Genomic DNA, 18,152 nt, shown 5'->3' with positions numbered 1-18,152 from the left:
GTCCAATAGTTTCGCAAAAAAGACTGAATGCGATTGGGTTGGATTGTCAATGCGGCAACATTACGCACAGAAATTTCGTTTAGCGGAAAATTTTACAGCCATCCGGACAAACGCCGTTGCTTAATTCGAGAATCAGTGTAGCAGACGAACTGTCGAAACCTGGCAATCCTCTGCCACCACGAGACGACATTTTGACATCACATCACAACACAATAACCTTCCGAGATATGAATTTTTCGCGCCACTCATTGTCTTCCTGGCATTGCCTTTCTTTGAGGGGAGGGGAAGTCTTAGACCTTCATTACGAGCAAGGAATCAAATGCAACTCCAGACGTCGCACAATAAACTAGAGGCAAAAATATCTTGTCAATACCGTATCAGTGCATAGCTAATTAGGTTGTGCTAAAAGGAAGCACAGATCTAAACAGGCACCATTTCCTCAGACACAAAGTACAGCATGAAGCTAGTGAATCAAGTATGTTTCATTTCAGAACATTTGCATATCTCTGAAGTACAGTGGTCAATACAACGCTGAATAGTTTAAGTCTCTACTGAAGAAAAGGTAAACGTTTCTGTATCTGCAGTCAAAGGAGCTCAAGCCAGTGGAGAGAAAATACAGTTGCTTTGTGTTTATTGTGTTCTTGCTGTGGAGAGACTGCTTCAACCTAACACACTGCAGGCTGGCTAGACTTGTTAGTGGTAACAGCCAAGCCTTTTTATAACAAGATGCATCAGTGAAGATATGGAATTGGGTAATGGGGAATGTTTCACTAACGGGTTACAGAGGGGCAGCGAGGTGGCAGTAAGAGATGGCAAAAAAAAAAAATGGATATTCACAGAACTTGTACAAAACATTTTTATTTTTACACAGCAATCAGAACATTGTGTTAAAATCGTATAAACTTTAAGTGAGCATGCAATAGTTGGATGAAAGTGCAGTTCTGTGCATAGAAACTTCAGTTTACATACAAAAGTCAAGCATTTCCACGATGACAAAGATAAACAACACATTAATTGGGATGGCTTTGTAGATTATGACATCCAACATTACAATACAGAAAGATGAGAATTTGCATGGGTTGGTGCACTCGCACAAGGAAACCATAGATGGTTATATATTGTACTAGCTGTATAAGGTTGGTAGCTTTATCATTGCACACAAACAGAAACTCCTTCAAGGCACTTGTTTAGAAACTCCTTCAAGGCACTTGTTTTGAATGCGGGCACATTTGAAGCAAGAGTGAAAGGCACATGCCAAGTTATACAGAGTGCAAGTTTATACTGCCATTAAAAAAATGGCTCCAGGACTCTTGACAACACCATGCTAGTTCTCTTGAAGTGCATTCACAATTCCGCTGGATGGCTTTGTTGCTCTCCTGTCACTTTCCAAGAAGGGCACAGGGCCAGATAATTGTAGCATTCACTAATACACAACATGCCTAAGCACACTGCAATTATGGCATATAAGCAATGTATGGCAGGCAGTCTGTTTACCAACACATCACCATCACTGGGATTGGTCATACAGTTCCACAGAATGGCAAATGCCAGTAATGGCAGTGTGCTAGACAACATGCTTGGTGGCACTGTGCCAGGAGGATGCTGTCAACTGGAAACAGACATTTCCGTTGCAATCAGGCAACATATACAGAAGCTGAATTAATCTCAGACAGTGAGTGCCAGAGGATACTGTCTTTGACGGATTGTTTACAAGACTGCCACATGGCACGACAATTGCAAGCACCGCCTCGTATGCACGAACAGGGTTACAGGAAAGGTCAACACGAATGCAACTTGATTCCCATTTTTGCCACCAGTAAGACGTAATATAGATTTAGGGAATTGGCATTTCATTTCGGATTATATGGAGACATCACATGCTGCATTTATATATTAAAGGTATATGAGCAACATAAGAATCATGAGGCAGCTGCGTTAAACAGGGTTAATGCTCGTTTACGTGACAAAAATTCAAGGGTTTTGAAGTACTTTCAAGGCAAATTCTGAAGGACCACATTGTATTTTAAATCAAATTAACATATGCTCAGGAAAGGACAAGGGCTTGAAATAACTAAATTCATAGAAAAAGGGGAACATCACTGGAGCAGACGTGAAAAACGTGGATCCAGTGACATTTTATTTGCACGCAACTTTCAATCATAGTTTCTTAAAGTTGCATAAGTAATCACTTTCAGTATTACACAAGTTGCATACTTTCATTCAGATAAGAACAACTAAGGAACACTTACTACGCAACACCTTGTTGCTTTTTCTAAATTTTTGCATTAATATCAACTATCTCCTGCTGCTTGGTCTCGGAGTCTTCTTAAGGCTGTTTGACTTGATGGACATTAAGTCGCTGATTGCCTCTGCGATTTCTCCATACGAGTCTGCTATAGCTGTTAATTCCTTAACAGCGGCTTCTAGTTTCTTTTCCTTTTTTTGTAAGCATTTCGACCGCCTTCTCAATGCAACATATTTTTCTATTTATCCTCCTGCCTTTTCAGAGTTTCCAGATAAACACGGTGTTGTTTTCGTGGAGAACCTACTGTGGCCCACCAAACTTTCTGTCTCCCCTTCATATGCTTGCCTTCTCTGGGAATCCAGTCAGTTACCCTTAAAGACTAGCTGTTATCCTGCCTACATGATAAGTGCCCAGCCCATGTCCATTTCTTCTTCATTTCAACAGTGATGCCCCGCCGCGGTGGTCTAGTGGCTAAGGTACTCGGCTGTTGACCCGCAGGGCGCGGGATCGAATCCTGGCGGCGGCGGCTGCATTTCCGATGGAGGCGGAAATGCTGTAGGCTCCTGTGCTCAGATTTGGGTGCACATTTAAGAACCCCAGGTGGTCGACATTTCCGAAGCCCTCCACTACGGCGTCTATCATAATCATATGGTGGTTTTGGGACGTTAAGCGCCACATATCAATCAAATTCAGCAATGATATCCTTAAACCCGGTTTGTTCCCTGATCTACTCTGCTTTCTTCTTGCCTATTCAGATTGGACCTATCATCCTCCTTTCCATCCCTCGCTGTGTCATCCTCCATTCAAGCAGAATCCTCTTTGTAAGCCTTCAGGTTTCTGCTCCGTAGGCAAGTACCGGCAAGATGCAGCTGTTCTATACCTCCCTACTGAGAGCTAGTGGCCCATTACCATTCATGATTTGAGAATACTTGCCAAATGTGATCAACCCTATCCTTAGTCTTCTAGTTATTTGAATTTCGTGGTTCGGCTCCACGGCTACTACCTGTCCTAGGTAGACGTATTCTTTTACAACTTCCAGCATCCCTCCACCTATCCCAAAGTACTCTTTTCTGTCGAGACAGTAGCACATTAGTTTTGTGCATATTAATTTGTAGACTTACTTTCTACTTTTCGTGTCCAGTTCAGTAATCATGAGCTGTAATTCATCTCCAGAGTTTCTCATCAAGCCAATCTCTTCAGCAAATCGCAGGTTACTAAGCTAATCTCCATTAACTCTTATCCCCAACTTTTCCCAATCTAAGGCCTTGTAAACACGCGATGAACAGCATTATAGAATGGAATCGAAAGTTGGGCTAGTTGGATATGCATGGTATAACTGTAGTTTAAGCGCACAGTTGTCACAATTGTACTTTTTGCCTTCACACGCATGCGTTGTTATTGACTGCCTGCTTATACTATATTCTTCTCTTTCCAATAAATCTTTTAGTTGTGAGAAAGCGCTTGTCCTGTGTTCCTTTGTGCGCTTAAACTACAGTTATACCAAGCATTGGAGAAATCATGTCTCCCTGCCTTACACATTTCCTTATTGGGATTCTGTCGCTTTCTTTATAAGAAACTATGTGGCTGTTGATCCACTGTAGATTTCTTCCAGTATGTTTATGTAGGGTTCGTCAATGCCCTGATTCTATAGTGCATGCATTACTGCTGATGTCTCGACTGAGTCAAAGGCCTTCTCGTAATCTATGAAAGCTATGTATCGGGGTAGGTTGTATCCTGTGCATTTCTCTATAACCCGATTGATAGTATGCATATGGCCTATTGCCGAGTAGTCTGTATGAAATCCTGCTTGGTCCTTTGGTTGATTGAACGGTGATGTTGCCTTAGTTTTATTAGCTATTATTTATGTAAATAGTTTGTAGAATACGAACAGTAAGCTGATCAGCCTGTAATTTTTCAAGCCCTTGACGTCTCCTTTCTTATAGATTAAAATGATGTTGGCTTGATTGATTGATATGTGGGGTTCAATGTGTCAAAACCACTATATGATTACGAGAGACGCCGCAGTGAAGGGCTCTGGAAATATAGACCACCTGGGCTTCTTTAACAGCACCCAAATCTGACCACACTGGCCTACAGAATTTTTGCCTCCATCGAAAATGCAGCTGCCGCAGCTCGGATTGGATCTCACGACCTGCGGGTCAGCAGCCGAGTACCTTAGCCACTAGACCACCACGGTGGGTTAAAATTGAGTTGGCATTCTTCCGAGATTCTGGTACCCTCCCAGTCAAGTGACACTTCGTATATAAGGTGGACAGTTTTTTTAACACAATTTCTCTAGCATCTTTCAGCAGTTTCGTTGTTGCCTTATCCTCACCAGCGGCTTTACTTCCTTGCATTCCTTCTAGGGCTTTCGTTACTTCCCTTGTCGTTACTGGCAGAATGTCGAATTCCTCTGAGCTGTTATTGCTTCTTACGATATCATCCTGGTTGTTACAGCTTCTATACAGCTCTCTGTCATAGCCATATTGGCTATGACATTGCCTTCCTTGTCCTTTAATGCATAGATCCGATTTTTGCCTATGCACAAGTTTGCCTTCGCAGACTTGCTGCATTTACCCCATCACAACTAATGCACTGTGAAATGCACCATAATGTTAATTTAAAAAAGAAAATTCAAAGATTTTCAAGGACTTGCAAAAATTAAGGCACTTTCAAGGCCTTGAAGACAAACTTTTCGAATTGAAGGGTTTTCAAGAATTTCAAGCACCCGCACGAACCCTGGTTAAAATTCTATAATGCATACATTGAAATTCGTAGGACTCGTGGGTCTATCGCTACCGCACCCTGAATAATTTCTATTTGTGCCCGAGAAAGCAATTTATAACAAACATGTGAAAAACACTTTAATTTTGGCTCGTATAATAGATAGGTGTTCACAAGGCACACAGTTTCTGCACATGCTGGTTTGCCACTGTACTAATCATTTCTAAAATCTAGATGTGTGTTGAACGCATTGATGTGCACGAGAGGTATCGCTCTATGCCAGTTGTCCATGGCATGAAAACTTGGAATTACCCTTGAGACCTGTTCTGCAGCGCACTTGGATTGTAACTTTTCATTTTCATTTTTTTAAACAGAAATAAAACAAACTTTAGTGCACCTCACACTATGTTTGCATAGAGGCACTGTATGCCCATGCACTCAATGGTATACAACATGTCCAGCCGAAGAAAAAAAAAACCCTTCTAATGCATCATCGCAAGGTCCCTGTCCCAACTGATGTCCTTTGCAATTAAAAATCACATAACGATGATACTTAGTTGGACGGACTTAGAAGTGACTGTGCGTCTCAGAATAAAACTGATGCATAATGCTTTCAAGTCCCCAAACCAATTATCACCAAGTATTCATACACAGAATATTATTGTTACAACAAGAACAGATTTTTACACTGTTATAATGAAACTAGATCCTCTTTGGTATCACATTCCCAAGAAAAAAAATGTGGATACCAAATGCATATCACTCTTGTTACTAACACATAATATGAAGGCACTGGCTCTTGTGACGAAACAACGCAAGAAAATGGCACAGAATGCATGCACCAGACGATTTGAAGAGCAACATTGGTATAAGAAAACCATGTGTGCGATCGAAGCCTAATGGCTGCTTTGCTGGAAAACAAAGATATTATGATAGACCAGACATACCTCAAACATGAACTGCAACCATTTTTGAGGTGTCTAGCGGTAAGCACAAGAAAATGCACCAGGGCGGCCAGAAAATGTCAAGTCAGTAGTAAGAAGTATGATCATTTTAATAAGGAGCATGCAAAAGCTTGTCTATGACGCACACTCATGCAGCTATTGAGGCATCATGACATCCCCTACATGCTATCACTTGGGAATTCAATGATCTTATGTTCCTGCCAAACTCTTTTTTTCCTAATATGTTACCGGAACATTTTTCCTCCACATAAAAACAGACTGCCTGTGGCTGCTAACCAGTGTACGACACATAAAAAAAAAAACCCACTAAACTAAACAAGCATTTAAGAAGCCTCAACTTAGGCTCTGCATTCTTAATAAAACGACATTACGTTATCATGATATCAGTCACATGATTTTTCTTGAGGTTTCACAGATAGACCTTTATAGTTCCAATGTTGAACTAAGCAAACAGCAACAGAATTTATGTTATAGTAATATTAATTATTACAATACACAGAACGTACCACACATACATGCAAGGAAAAAAAAGACATGAGCCTACAAGGCTTTGGGAACATTCAATTGAGATCAAGTGGCCTGTGAACAGTAAGTGTACAAATATGATGCTCCTTGTACACTTTATGCTTTACAACTTAATGCAATCGGTAACTCGCAAACCTGTACATGAAATACTGACACACCCGAAGGCACGAGGGCGGGTGCCTTGCTTGGCTACGTCGAAACTCTGGCCCGGCCAACTTCATATAGCAAAGTACACATCATTTCCAATGGGTGTAAAAGAGCCTGAAAGAAACTACTGTCGTAAAATGAACTACAAATTCACTTGACATTGCAAAACCCAATTGCAACAAAGTCATAAATGCAGAATCAAAGGCTGCTTGGAGCAAGTGCTCGTGAGGAAGACCATTGTTACTTGCGGGATGCGAGACTGAGTGCCCCTTATACAAAAGACTGCCTGAAAATGCACTGACAACTTGATGAGTTAATTCTGGTAATGGGTACAGTACAGTGACACAATACCCGACAATGTGGCACAAATATACTTTGAGGTGGCCAAAGTCTGTCAGATATTCTGCAGGAAGTGTTCAGCTCGAAATACGCACGATCAACATGTTTAGTACAATTACTCTGATCTAGGGCCCATAGGCGTGCGCAGAGTTCTTCATTGGGGGTGGAGAAGCATCACCACCGCTCCCCTCCCGCTTCAAATGGTCGAGACAGAAGGACACAAGCTTCATGATGAACGCAAAATCGAAGATAAGATAAAGCAACGACGTGCTGTTTATAACAGCTTGCCTTTACTTCTCGGCTTTCCATGGGTAACAGTGGGAAGTAAAATGGTTCTTGGAATGCAACATCAGGGGTCCCCAGCCGCTGCTACTATCAAAAGCTTGCATGGTCACAACCCTGCACACTTTAAACAGTGACGGGAAAGGTCTGACCGAGCGAAGGTGTGGGGCAGACTTGGCACACCCCTTAGATGACTGGGGGCGGGGGGCGGGTGCAAGGGCAATTACTTTTTCTCACTAACTAATCCCCCTGATCACACGCTACTGCAACTCACATGTGTTACCAATTATCCACTTTCACATTCTAAGTCTTCACATTCTCGAGCACCATCTTTTGCTCTTTACGAGTAGCTTCCGGGCAAATGACAGCTAAACTAAGTAAATGAGCCTAAAGGTTATGAAAGATTATAAAAAAAAAAAAAAAATCCACTTCACTAGCAAGCCCCTGAGGCATACATGTATATTTTCCACCTAATGTGCATTAGAAACAACGAGTAGTAATTAAAGTAAGTCATTAAGGTTCAATGTATAGAAGGAATAACAAAAGCTGCGCAATAAGAAAAATAATTCGTGTCGACCACAAAATGAGAATTCCGGCGACAGTGAAACTTATCTCTCTGCTGTGCCGCAGTAGAGTCATAGTGCCTTGCCAAAACTGTGCTTGTAACTTTGCAAGGGCAGCAGACTTACATGCCCCTCACAGTTGAGGGTGCCTCATAGAGCGAAATGATAGCTTTACATGATACACATTTTTTTTTTTGGACAACAGACCCAAACAAAAAGTGTTAGGCTGGATTTTGGGGAATACAGTACAAATTTCACTTATAATATAGCAGCCTATTAAAATTATTACCTTGCAGCTGGCAAACACAAGAGCAAAAAACACGTGAAAAGCAATGAAAAGCCCATTTTGATAACCAAGTGCAATAGTGTACCGCAGGAAAGCCAGCCCGACTCCTTTTTGATTAGAACTGCATGGTGAATGAAATGTAGGCTTCAGGTGGTTTCCTTTCATGCAAGTAAGAAAACAGGAAAAGAAGAAGAAAAATGGACAATCTTTACACACTCTAGACATCTCTTTGGCGCTGTTTTCCACCCAATGTGAAATGAACACATGAGCCAAAAAGTCAAGAAAAAGAATGAATGACAAGACAATATGTGAAAGAAGGCTTATGAACAGCAGTTCAAATGAGTGGCTTTGCACGAAATGCACTCACTTAGTACACTTTTCAGATAATGCTGTCTGAAAGACAACCCCAATGTAATTTCACTTTGCCTTAAAGGGACACTAAAGACAACTACTGAGTCAACGTTGATTGCTGAAATAGCGGTCCAGAAACCTCGTAGTGTTACTTTTTTGCCAAGGAAGGGCTTATTCTGAAATAAAATTTCATTTTAGTGGTTTGCGTCGAGTTAGTGCACTTAAAATTACCCGCTTAAAGGAGTGGGACGTCTCACATCACTGTTGCCATGCACAACGTTGTCCGGCTTTAGTGCGCGGCCACCAACACTAATAGCACCAGAACGAAATCAGCAGGCCACTACGGCAAGAACTGCCACTGAAGAATTTCCTGCCATTAGCCCCGAGATTGCAGATAAGCTTGCTTCAACTGGGCCCCGCCAGATGGCACAACCTGTCCAGTTTAACCACGCAAATATTGAACTATTGAACCACTCGTGCCATTCCTCATAGTAACGTCCGGCAGTCTTTTTCCATGAACCAAACAGAAATGAACAAGCAGCACTTTATTACGTCTCTTGATGCATGGAAGGTTTTTTATTTAGTAAACCTCATTCGATTACTAGTGGTCTGTTGCTAACTGTAACTCTGACGTCACCGGGATCATTTTGTAAATGTTCTACTGCGGCGCACGTATTCTTGTGCATTTACCTCTATTTCTCGGTAAGGAGGGCACTGCTGTTGATGATAGTGTCGTTTTAGATGTTGTCATACATTGAGTTTTCACCCTGATGTAAATTGTTATTTGACTTTAGTGCCCCTTCAATTTAAAAAATGTGAGGAATATACATACCCTAACAAAGGAGTGTTGGCAAGGCGTCAGAACCAGTAATGGTATGATTCTGTTGTCAGTCGCTTTCAAACAGCACCTCAGCAGACCATGCCTGTTATCGCTAGGTGCAGGCATACTGCTTTTAAGGTGTTTCAGTGCCTTTTTATTGCAAAGTCATGCTAAGGAATTGCACTTTGTAGGTCATGCCTTTGTCATGTGAAACTTTTGGCAAGTTGAAGTGGCAGTGTTCTTTTGTTTTGTTTTCCCTCAGTTCAGGTAATGAAAACAGAAAACCTTTGCAAGCCTTCATGACATTTCCACATGCATTTCAGACAAGTTTTCCAAGGAGGCTCCAATATACGAAGCTGGGCTTTTTGTGCTACCACCAGACTTACGTTCATTTTTGAAGCTACCATCAAAAATGCAAAGTACAAATGTCCATATAGAAGAGTGGTAGCTTGGGCTAGTCGGTATGGCATGACGATAGTTATAGCGCGAGAACTAAACGCCGACACAGAGACAAGAAGGACACGAAAGACACGAGAGCATGCGACTGGACAAATGTCCAGTTGCATGAAGCATGTTTAAATTGGCAAAAGTTTAGCACATTGCTCAACAGAAACCCTACATTATCTGTTCGCCTGATGAGCCATGACTGGGCTGCTTACATCCACTGGTACAAATAGACAGACATCACTCCTCAAATGTTTCGGACCTTGTGGTGCAATAGAACACTTGCTCGAAGAAGACTTGTAGTAGTGGACCCTTCATCCACACCACCGATTTCCGATTTGAAGCAAAACCACATGGCGGTTCATAACCATAAACTTCCCTTCACGTCAGTGCTTCCACAAATTCCCACAGACGTCAATCATCTCACGTCGAAGTGCAGTGCTGTAGTCCCCCCAAGGTGACGAGACCGGCAGCAGAAGAGTTCACAGGTTGTCGTTTGCAATAGATTTCAGCTCGACAGGGTGCTCCACTGACTCCTGAAGCTCAAGCAGATGAAGCAGATGTTTCTCCATGATGGGCTGATCTTTGTTGATCACCGTCTGGATTATCTGCTCTGTGTCCAGGTCAAGTTGAAGCTTTTCTCCAGCAAGAATCTACGTAGAAAACACCAAAGGTAAGTGCCTGCTGCAGCTAAAACTGGCACGGTGTGTTCTTGGTTGAAAACTTCTTATGAAAAAAACATTAAAAAAAACTAAAGTAACATTCAGAATTTAGCTTTCACCTGAAAAGTGGCCTGTGTCATTGGAGTCAAAAACTGTGCAAGCAACTGCGCTCAATAAATTTTAAACCTTGACATTTCATCATATTGCGATAGCACAGGTTTACATAACACACAGAAAGCATAATTTTATAAGGAAGACAAAAAGATGCACTTTTATTTCCAGCCTTGTAAGCATTTCAGAGACAATAAATAGAAAAATTGTTTTATACTGTATCACCGATTGGCCCTTTCACATTACTAAATAAAGTAACAAAATTTGAAAAAAAAAAAGAGGGTGGGCTCATAATCCCCAATCTTGCACTGAAATAGCAGCACTAGGCTTCCTGGGTAGAATCCAAAGGAATGGACAAAATTTCATTTTCTTGTCTCATAATCATCCTGCTGCCTCAATGTTAACACACAGTGATATGGTCTTTTTTTATAGTCCACTTTCTTTTAGTGGTGGTGGTGACCTTTCATAAAATCAGAGTGCAGTCGAATGTCATTAAGTAGAGCCTGAAGGGCGTGCAATCGTACACACACACAAACGTACATTCCACCACAAGGCCAAAGTGTGTTTCATAGAACAAAGGACTAATCGACAAGCTAAGGGGTGCTTAATGTTGCAATGGGCAAATATTTCGTTGCTGCACATACAAGGAGCATCGGTCAGACAAAGGAAAGAAGCACGGGAATTGTTTCCCAAAATGAAGGGTTTGCACAGTGCATTAGCGTTGCAATACTCATGAAATGTGACTGTTGTGGCCTACTGCACAAATTAGCGAGCTTATGTAAAAAAAAAATTGCCAGCCTTCTTAGTGGCCCTTCAATAGACGTGTCAATCAATACTATTTTTATTGTTTACGACAACAATATGACCAAATTTGAAATGAAAGTGTTACTTGATGCAGTGGTATCATAACTGAAATTAGTATTCAGCTATCTGTTGCAGTTCTTGAGTTCGAGCACTTGATTGACCATCACTGTCATCCAAAAATTAATGAATTAGACATAACATCATCAAGATTTTTGCATAAAAATACAGCCAAGTCCATTTAACAACACAATTTAATTACAATTACAACTAACAACTTTGGTACCATGCACTTTTGTATGCTTTCTATGGTACAATAAACTGGTTATTATAATGCTCCAGTGCCGTAATATTGAATATAGCGATTGAACCTGGCTACAGCGTGCGCTGCAAATGGGTCTCCATACCGACAGTGCCGTGCTGTGGATAGTGGTGAGAGCGACGACTATGAAGACATAGTTGAGCAGCCTATGCAAGCACTGTCATTGCAGGGGGCCCAACGGATGATACAGTCCACGGTGTTACAAATACAGGTCGAATGACGGAGTGCCGCCACCAACACATGCTGCGTTGAACTTCTTCTCCTATGCTCATTCACGCAGCCAGATGGCAGGAGTAGTCACGTGTCCCAGAGCCTGCGTGGCCGACAGCCAAGCGCGCCGGCTCCTATTGCGCGTAAGTGGAGAGTGGACGCCTTCTAGCCAAAGCAGTCACCACCACGCTGCGCTCTTGTTTTTATTCTTTTTGAGCGATGATAGGTTATTCTATTCTTGTGAGCAAGCCAAGAAATGTGCGAGAAGTATTCTGTGCCACCCACGGCAGCTCAACCACACAAAAACGACTCATGTGCGCTCCGCTCATTCTCCTCCCAGCAATACCACCATTAATGCCACGATTAGCACCACTGGCACTGCTGCCACTGCTGACGAGAAGAGGGCTCAAGCTGCTGCCGCGAAACGGCAAGCCAACAAGCCTAAACGGCAAGCGGTAAGCCGACCCCAAAAATCAAGCAAGAGAAGCAGAAGCGTGCCGTAAATGCTGCCTGCAAGAATCCGTGGCAGCAATGAAGACTTGCAGCCCAAGCGCAACCTCAATGCAGGCAAGTAAACATAGAAGCGGCGTGGCAATGTGAGTCGAGGGCGAAGGCAGCAAAACGCTTAAACCGCTGTAACTCAGCACGGATGGCGCGGATGCAAGGTTCAAGCGCGAGTTCCTAGACCAGAGCTTCCGGTACAGCTGCAACGTATGCGACCAACTGGGATTCCACAACAACCTGACCAAGCTACAACCTCAGCAGCAAGATTACCAAGACAACACTCCCTTGACTCTAGGACGTCGTACTCAAGAGGAAATGCAAACCTGAACTTTAAGAGAAACTCTTAACGGAACTTTAAGTTGACCCACAAGCTGCTTCGCATGTCACACAAGGTTACCTTTACGGGGAGATGTGTGAAACTTTTTTTGCTGCACCCCAAGAAGCGGACCGCCTGAAAGTATGGCACAATGTGATTCCACGGAAGGACCGCATGCTGCAGTTGAGTGATTATGTCTGCGCGAAGCTCCATGAGCCGAAGTATGTAATGAAGACATGAGAAGCTTTCTAAGAAGGATGCATTTTTGTGAGTACACCATGAATGGTGGCATTGGCAAAGACATTGTGCCGACGAACTTTTCAGACAGCCATTCTCTTCGAGAAAAAAATTAAACCGCGGATCATTCACACCCTCCAGCCATCAAACATGCTCTGTCAGAGTGGAAAGTACAACCAGATTTGAAGAACTCACACCAACGGGCACCTAGCAGGCATGCGCTGTGGTCTGCGAGATGAATAAATCAAGCTGTGGGGCATCTGATGCCATGGAGTTCGACACAATGCCAGTCATGGTGTCAGTCACAAGTTTGATCGAGATAGTTTTTAAAATGACCGTAGCGTGTCTTTCGCAACAACAGCGTGAGCTCCACACAAGGTTGAGAACAATGATATTTTGTAAAGTTTTCATTGACTACTGAGACAACCACCCAGCCAGATAGTTCCACAACTGCCACAAGCTAATGCTACTAAGCTGCTGCTCCCATCCACATCGTATGAAAAGGGTGGTGAGTCTTGAACAAATGAACATAATTCTAGCTCTGTTGGGCAAATGTAGATGCATTTAATACATCCAACTCCCCTGCAACGTCAGTAGCAGAAAAGATATCGCAATGCTAGTCAGGAGAGTGAGCGCAGCTCATTTGCGTACTGGCGGGTCATCTCTACATCGTTGCAATAAAATGCACCTCTACACCACTGTAACAGAATGTGCTGTTTTTGAGTTAATCCTCACCACGAGATGGTAATTTCCTATGAACCATCACTGCCTGCATGTGCCATCTTCTCCTTGTGAGAGAGCTATGCTTGTTAATGAGAATATCTTGGGGTTATACGAGTTGAAGTAACGATATGATTATGAGGCACGCTGTAGGGCTCCAGAAGTTTCGGCAATGTAGTGTTCTTCAATGTGAATGGACACTGCACTGTGCACGGGCCTCTAGCATGTAGCCTCCACCAAAATGCGACCGCTTTGACAGAAATCGACAGCATGCTTCTCTGCTGCAATACTACGGCCAATAGATTTTAAAGACGATAGTCTTTCTTGCGGTACTTTGACGAAAAATTTTTGGTCTGTCTGTATGTACATTTGTCGGTTTGTCCGCCGCAACGATACCCCAAACGGCTAAGCCCATCCACAGCGCCCACCAACATTGCTCAAGTTTAAGCATTCATACTTGAGCAATTGTCAATTAAAAAACAATTATTGTGCATATCTCAGGCACCATAACGACACGTCAATATTTTGTATGTGTGTCTTTATACTAGAGAAGGCGCACATAAGCAATTCAAAGAACAGTAGCGTTTATCATGCTGCGCTGACAGTGCAACGCGATGCTCAAAAAGGGAATTGTTTCCAACGCTTTTCTAAGATGACACAATGGTGGCACCTGCCTGTCGCTTTGGGTTTTACATCTTATCGCCTCCGAGACAGGCATGCATCTTTCTCCATGGGCGCGCACGCCTTCTTTCGTTTCCACTCGGCTTTGAGCTTTCTGTGCGAAATTTTGTGCTGTCTGAAGCCATTCTTGAAGATAAATGCCAGATACCGCTCGTGTCTAACGCGCCTCTATGCGTTCGTTCGCCTTCGCTGCATGGATCGAGACTATCTAATGCAGCACTTCCAGAATACAATGCACCAATTTTATCACGCAGATCGTCAAATAAACGTTTTGTTCACTCTCTCCAGACGCAAGACTACTGTCTTTTGATGACATTTGCAGTGAAACATGCAGATACGGAGCCAAATTTTTTGTTTGTTGTTTCTGTAAAAATGACTTCATCAAACGGAACTAACTTCTCGGGTATTTCAATGCCATACGTTTACCAATGCGTAATTTAGCGTGTCCTAATGCGAAAGCATCTGTCGATAGGGGTCCATCGAGGTGGTAAATTGAACATATTCCACTGATAGCTGTGGCTGTATCCTCGAAATTTTGCATTTGTTTGCCACTTTTGTTTACTTATCTAGTTTTACTCATTATAAAGCCGAGACAGCATTTGTTAAAATCTACTTTGAGCGCCATTAACAGCCCTGAAACGACCATGCATGATAGCTCGCATCGGCCACGAGTACTGTTGTGCCATCTCGAACCATCTCCACAAACAAAACGAGGAATGAAGTTCTTCATTTTCGGAGGCACTGTTAATCCACCTAAATACTTCTAACACCGTGATAAAATCAGTACGAGACCATGTTTTTGTCAAGGACCTTCTGCTCAACTACGTAGAGCAGGGGAAAGATATGCACCACTTATGCATGCAGCAATCAAAGCTCACAGACTAAGACAAGTAGTACGAAGTGCACTATCCTACTTGCATGCGAATGCAAAAGATATTTTCGTCTCTCTTTTGTATTTCTTTGTTTTATTAACCAACTCATAACAATTATTGGTTGCACTGATGGAATTTTCTCGGCACTTGGGGATCGTTACAAGTGAACTGCATTGTACTTACAAGGGCCCATTCTGTGCTATAAAACTACTAGTTTATTTTTTAATACCATAATAAGCACACAAAAATATTTTTGGTATGTCTTGTACATATTCTCTAACAACTTTTACAAAAAGGCAATTGTAAAAATCTGTTTGACGTGCAGACAAATATAGACAGCTTTACTATACATGTCTCAGGATCTAAGTGAGGAATCAGCATGATTATTATGCATGTTTATTTGTTGTTAAATGGCACAGGCATGACTAATAGCCTCCTCTCAAAAAATGAAAGATGAGAAAACAGAGCTCGAAGGAACTAGAGCACAAAGCTAAGAAAACTGAACTCAGAAGGGAGCTGGTTTAATTTTTCACTGAAGAAATGCAGCTTTGTGGCTATCTTCAGCTCCCATCTGTCCCCTTGTTACGATGATGCTAAGATGGTGGCACTGTGCTAAGAAAAGGTACAAAATTTGCATTTTCTAAATCCCAATTTGCTTAGTTTTTGTCAACTTTTACTCCTTATTTTGGTCATGTATTTCAACATGATGTATAAGATGGTCTCAGGATTGCAGAACTAAGTGAACTGGAAAAAAAATGAACATTTTTGACCAAACTTACCATTGAAATTGCCACATTCTTAGAATAGATTACACAAGAAAAACGTCTGGATTCATGAAGATCGATTCCTGGAACAATGCTATGGAAGAATCAAGCAGTCAAGCAATTAGCCGATTGCCCTATGGGTGCCTGCCGTTTAGTATGACCTGCCATTTAATACAGTGGTTTGTGCTTAACTGTCTACAATATCAAATGTGCTTGACACTACTGAAGACAAGGTTTTTCGAGAGGAGGACGGTGAGAAGCTTTCTGCAAACTTGTATGACGATGATGATTAGCAAAAAGATCAGTTTTGAGACAGGTCATGGCTTCTAGACACAATGTTTGAAGATACAGGAGACTCCCTTTAAAACGAACTCCACGGACCAACGATCATTTGCTCGTCTTATCAAGAGTTCGTCTTATCGAAAGTGGCTAAAAAAAATGAAATGTTGACATGCCAAGTACACCCAAATACTATGTTGCTTGACAACACTGAATGAAGTGTTACTTATAATGGGGAGGAAAGGAACAAGAAAAAGTATTTATGTGGCTCAGTTTGATAGTTAGCATAGCTGTTACTATGCTTTCCAGTAGAGTAGGCTAATCTAACAAGTTCTTGATTTTGCAAGTTCACAATAAATATGCTTATGAATGAATTGCTACTACATAACAATAAAACTGTAGCAGGACTCTCTTTTGACAATTAGAAAAACATAAAAAGGGAGAGACAAGCACAATTTTCCTTCAAGAAATGGACATTTATCCTCTAGGCTGTTCACCTTCTAAGAGGATGTTATACTGGCTTTGCTCTTACTTTTGGATACGCCTCCATTGAATACAGCTACCTTGACAACACCAAGTAGCGCCAAGTTGCTTATGAAAGTCTGCAAGCTTTTCTATGAGTTTAGGACATTTTTTTTATTTTCGGCTTGCAGTAAATTTTTCTGAATGACATGGAGCTCAAGGTCTCCGTTTACGCTATTCACGATCACAAGCCTTGGGCACACAAAAAAAGACACAATGCAGCTATATTTAGTGTGCAAAATAACCCCGTTTTTTGTCGTTCACTTTTATAATGAGAATGATGCATCACAATTTACTGCATTTCACTGCGAATAGATATGATACATATAGGTCCTATGCAAAACGACACAAACTGACCACAACATGTGCTCAGGTGCCATTGTGTGACGGCAATGACAATGCATCCGACTCCTCTGATGGGAGTGCTGGTGCCGCATATGTGATTTCCATTTCATGTGATTATAATGAACAGACAAATCTTTGTTCCCGTTTTCCTTTTCATTTGGTTTTTTCCCCCCCCACTTTCCTTGCATTTCTCCTCTAGCCAAGCTCTTGTTTGTACTTTACTCCTGTTAGAGAATTGAAGAACACGAGGAGAATACGAAAGTAAATGTGCTTCTCGTTGCTTTCTTTGCTGATAAAGATGGCCATTTCTCCACCTACAGGCTAGGGGGTGAGGCAGATACCAGCTTTATGTGCTGACTTTTTTTTTTTTTTCCACTTATCTAGCTTTTTCTTCCACGTCGCAGTTTGATTTCAATTTGCTGTGAGTCTTTGCACCAGGAAGCTTTTTCTTCTTTTTTTCATTTTGATTTCTCTTGTTCCCCTGAATGTCCCCATCAAGACCATCATCTTCATTGCGCAGAATCTCCATTGTTATTGGTCACTGCGAGAGTTCGTCTTAACACGAGAGGCCTGTTATGCGGTTCGTCTTAAGCAGAAGTTTTTTTTTTTTTTTTTTTGCATTGAGTCTGGGGAAACGAAACAAACACTCCCGGGTTGTTCATTTTAAGCAAGAATTCGTTTTAACAAGAGTTTTACAGCAAACTCCCATTAAGACGAACTCCGTGAAAACGAATTCTTGCTTAAGCTGAACAACACGGGAATGTTTGTTTGGTTTCCCATATACTCAATGCGGGGGAAGGGGGGGAAGAAAAAAAAACCTGGTTAATTAGAAAAAATCAAGCAAAAGGCCTCTTCTGCTAAGACAGACTCTCACAGTGACCAACGACACCTGCGATTCTGCATAATGAACATGATAGTCTTGGTCGGGCACTGAGGTGCATGAGTGAAAGCAAACACAAGAAAAAAAAAGAAAGCACATTCCTGGCCTAGCAACGACACAAAGCAACAAGTGACGTTCAGAACCCCCCCTCCCCCGTTCAGGAGTTTCTTTTACACTAAAAAAAAAAATCCTTAAAAGGCAAGTAGTCTAACAGGTTCCTACAGCCCTTCAAGCC

The 18,152-nt window shown here is 42.0% G+C and overlaps 1 protein-coding gene across 1 annotated transcript in view; it reads right to left on the bottom strand.

Moving 5' to 3' along the window:
- Positions 1-838: 838 nt before the first annotated feature.
- Positions 839-18,152, bottom strand: part of LOC119161105 (uncharacterized) — a 54,743-nt gene continuing 37,429 nt past the window's right edge. The window contains exon 6 of the mRNA XM_037413441.2: positions 839-10,344. Coding sequence (XP_037269338.1) covers positions 10,174-10,344 — 171 coding nt within the window. The 3' untranslated portion in view covers positions 839-10,173. The remainder of the gene's footprint in view (positions 10,345-18,152) is intronic.

This window comes from Rhipicephalus microplus, chromosome X, assembly GCF_043290135.1.
Source record: "Rhipicephalus microplus isolate Deutch F79 chromosome X, USDA_Rmic, whole genome shotgun sequence".
In the NCBI taxonomy this organism is placed as follows: Eukaryota; Metazoa; Arthropoda; class Arachnida; order Ixodida; family Ixodidae; genus Rhipicephalus; species Rhipicephalus microplus.
The sequence above is the reverse complement of the archived record's forward strand: the minus strand, read 5'-3'. Positions and strand labels throughout refer to the sequence as shown.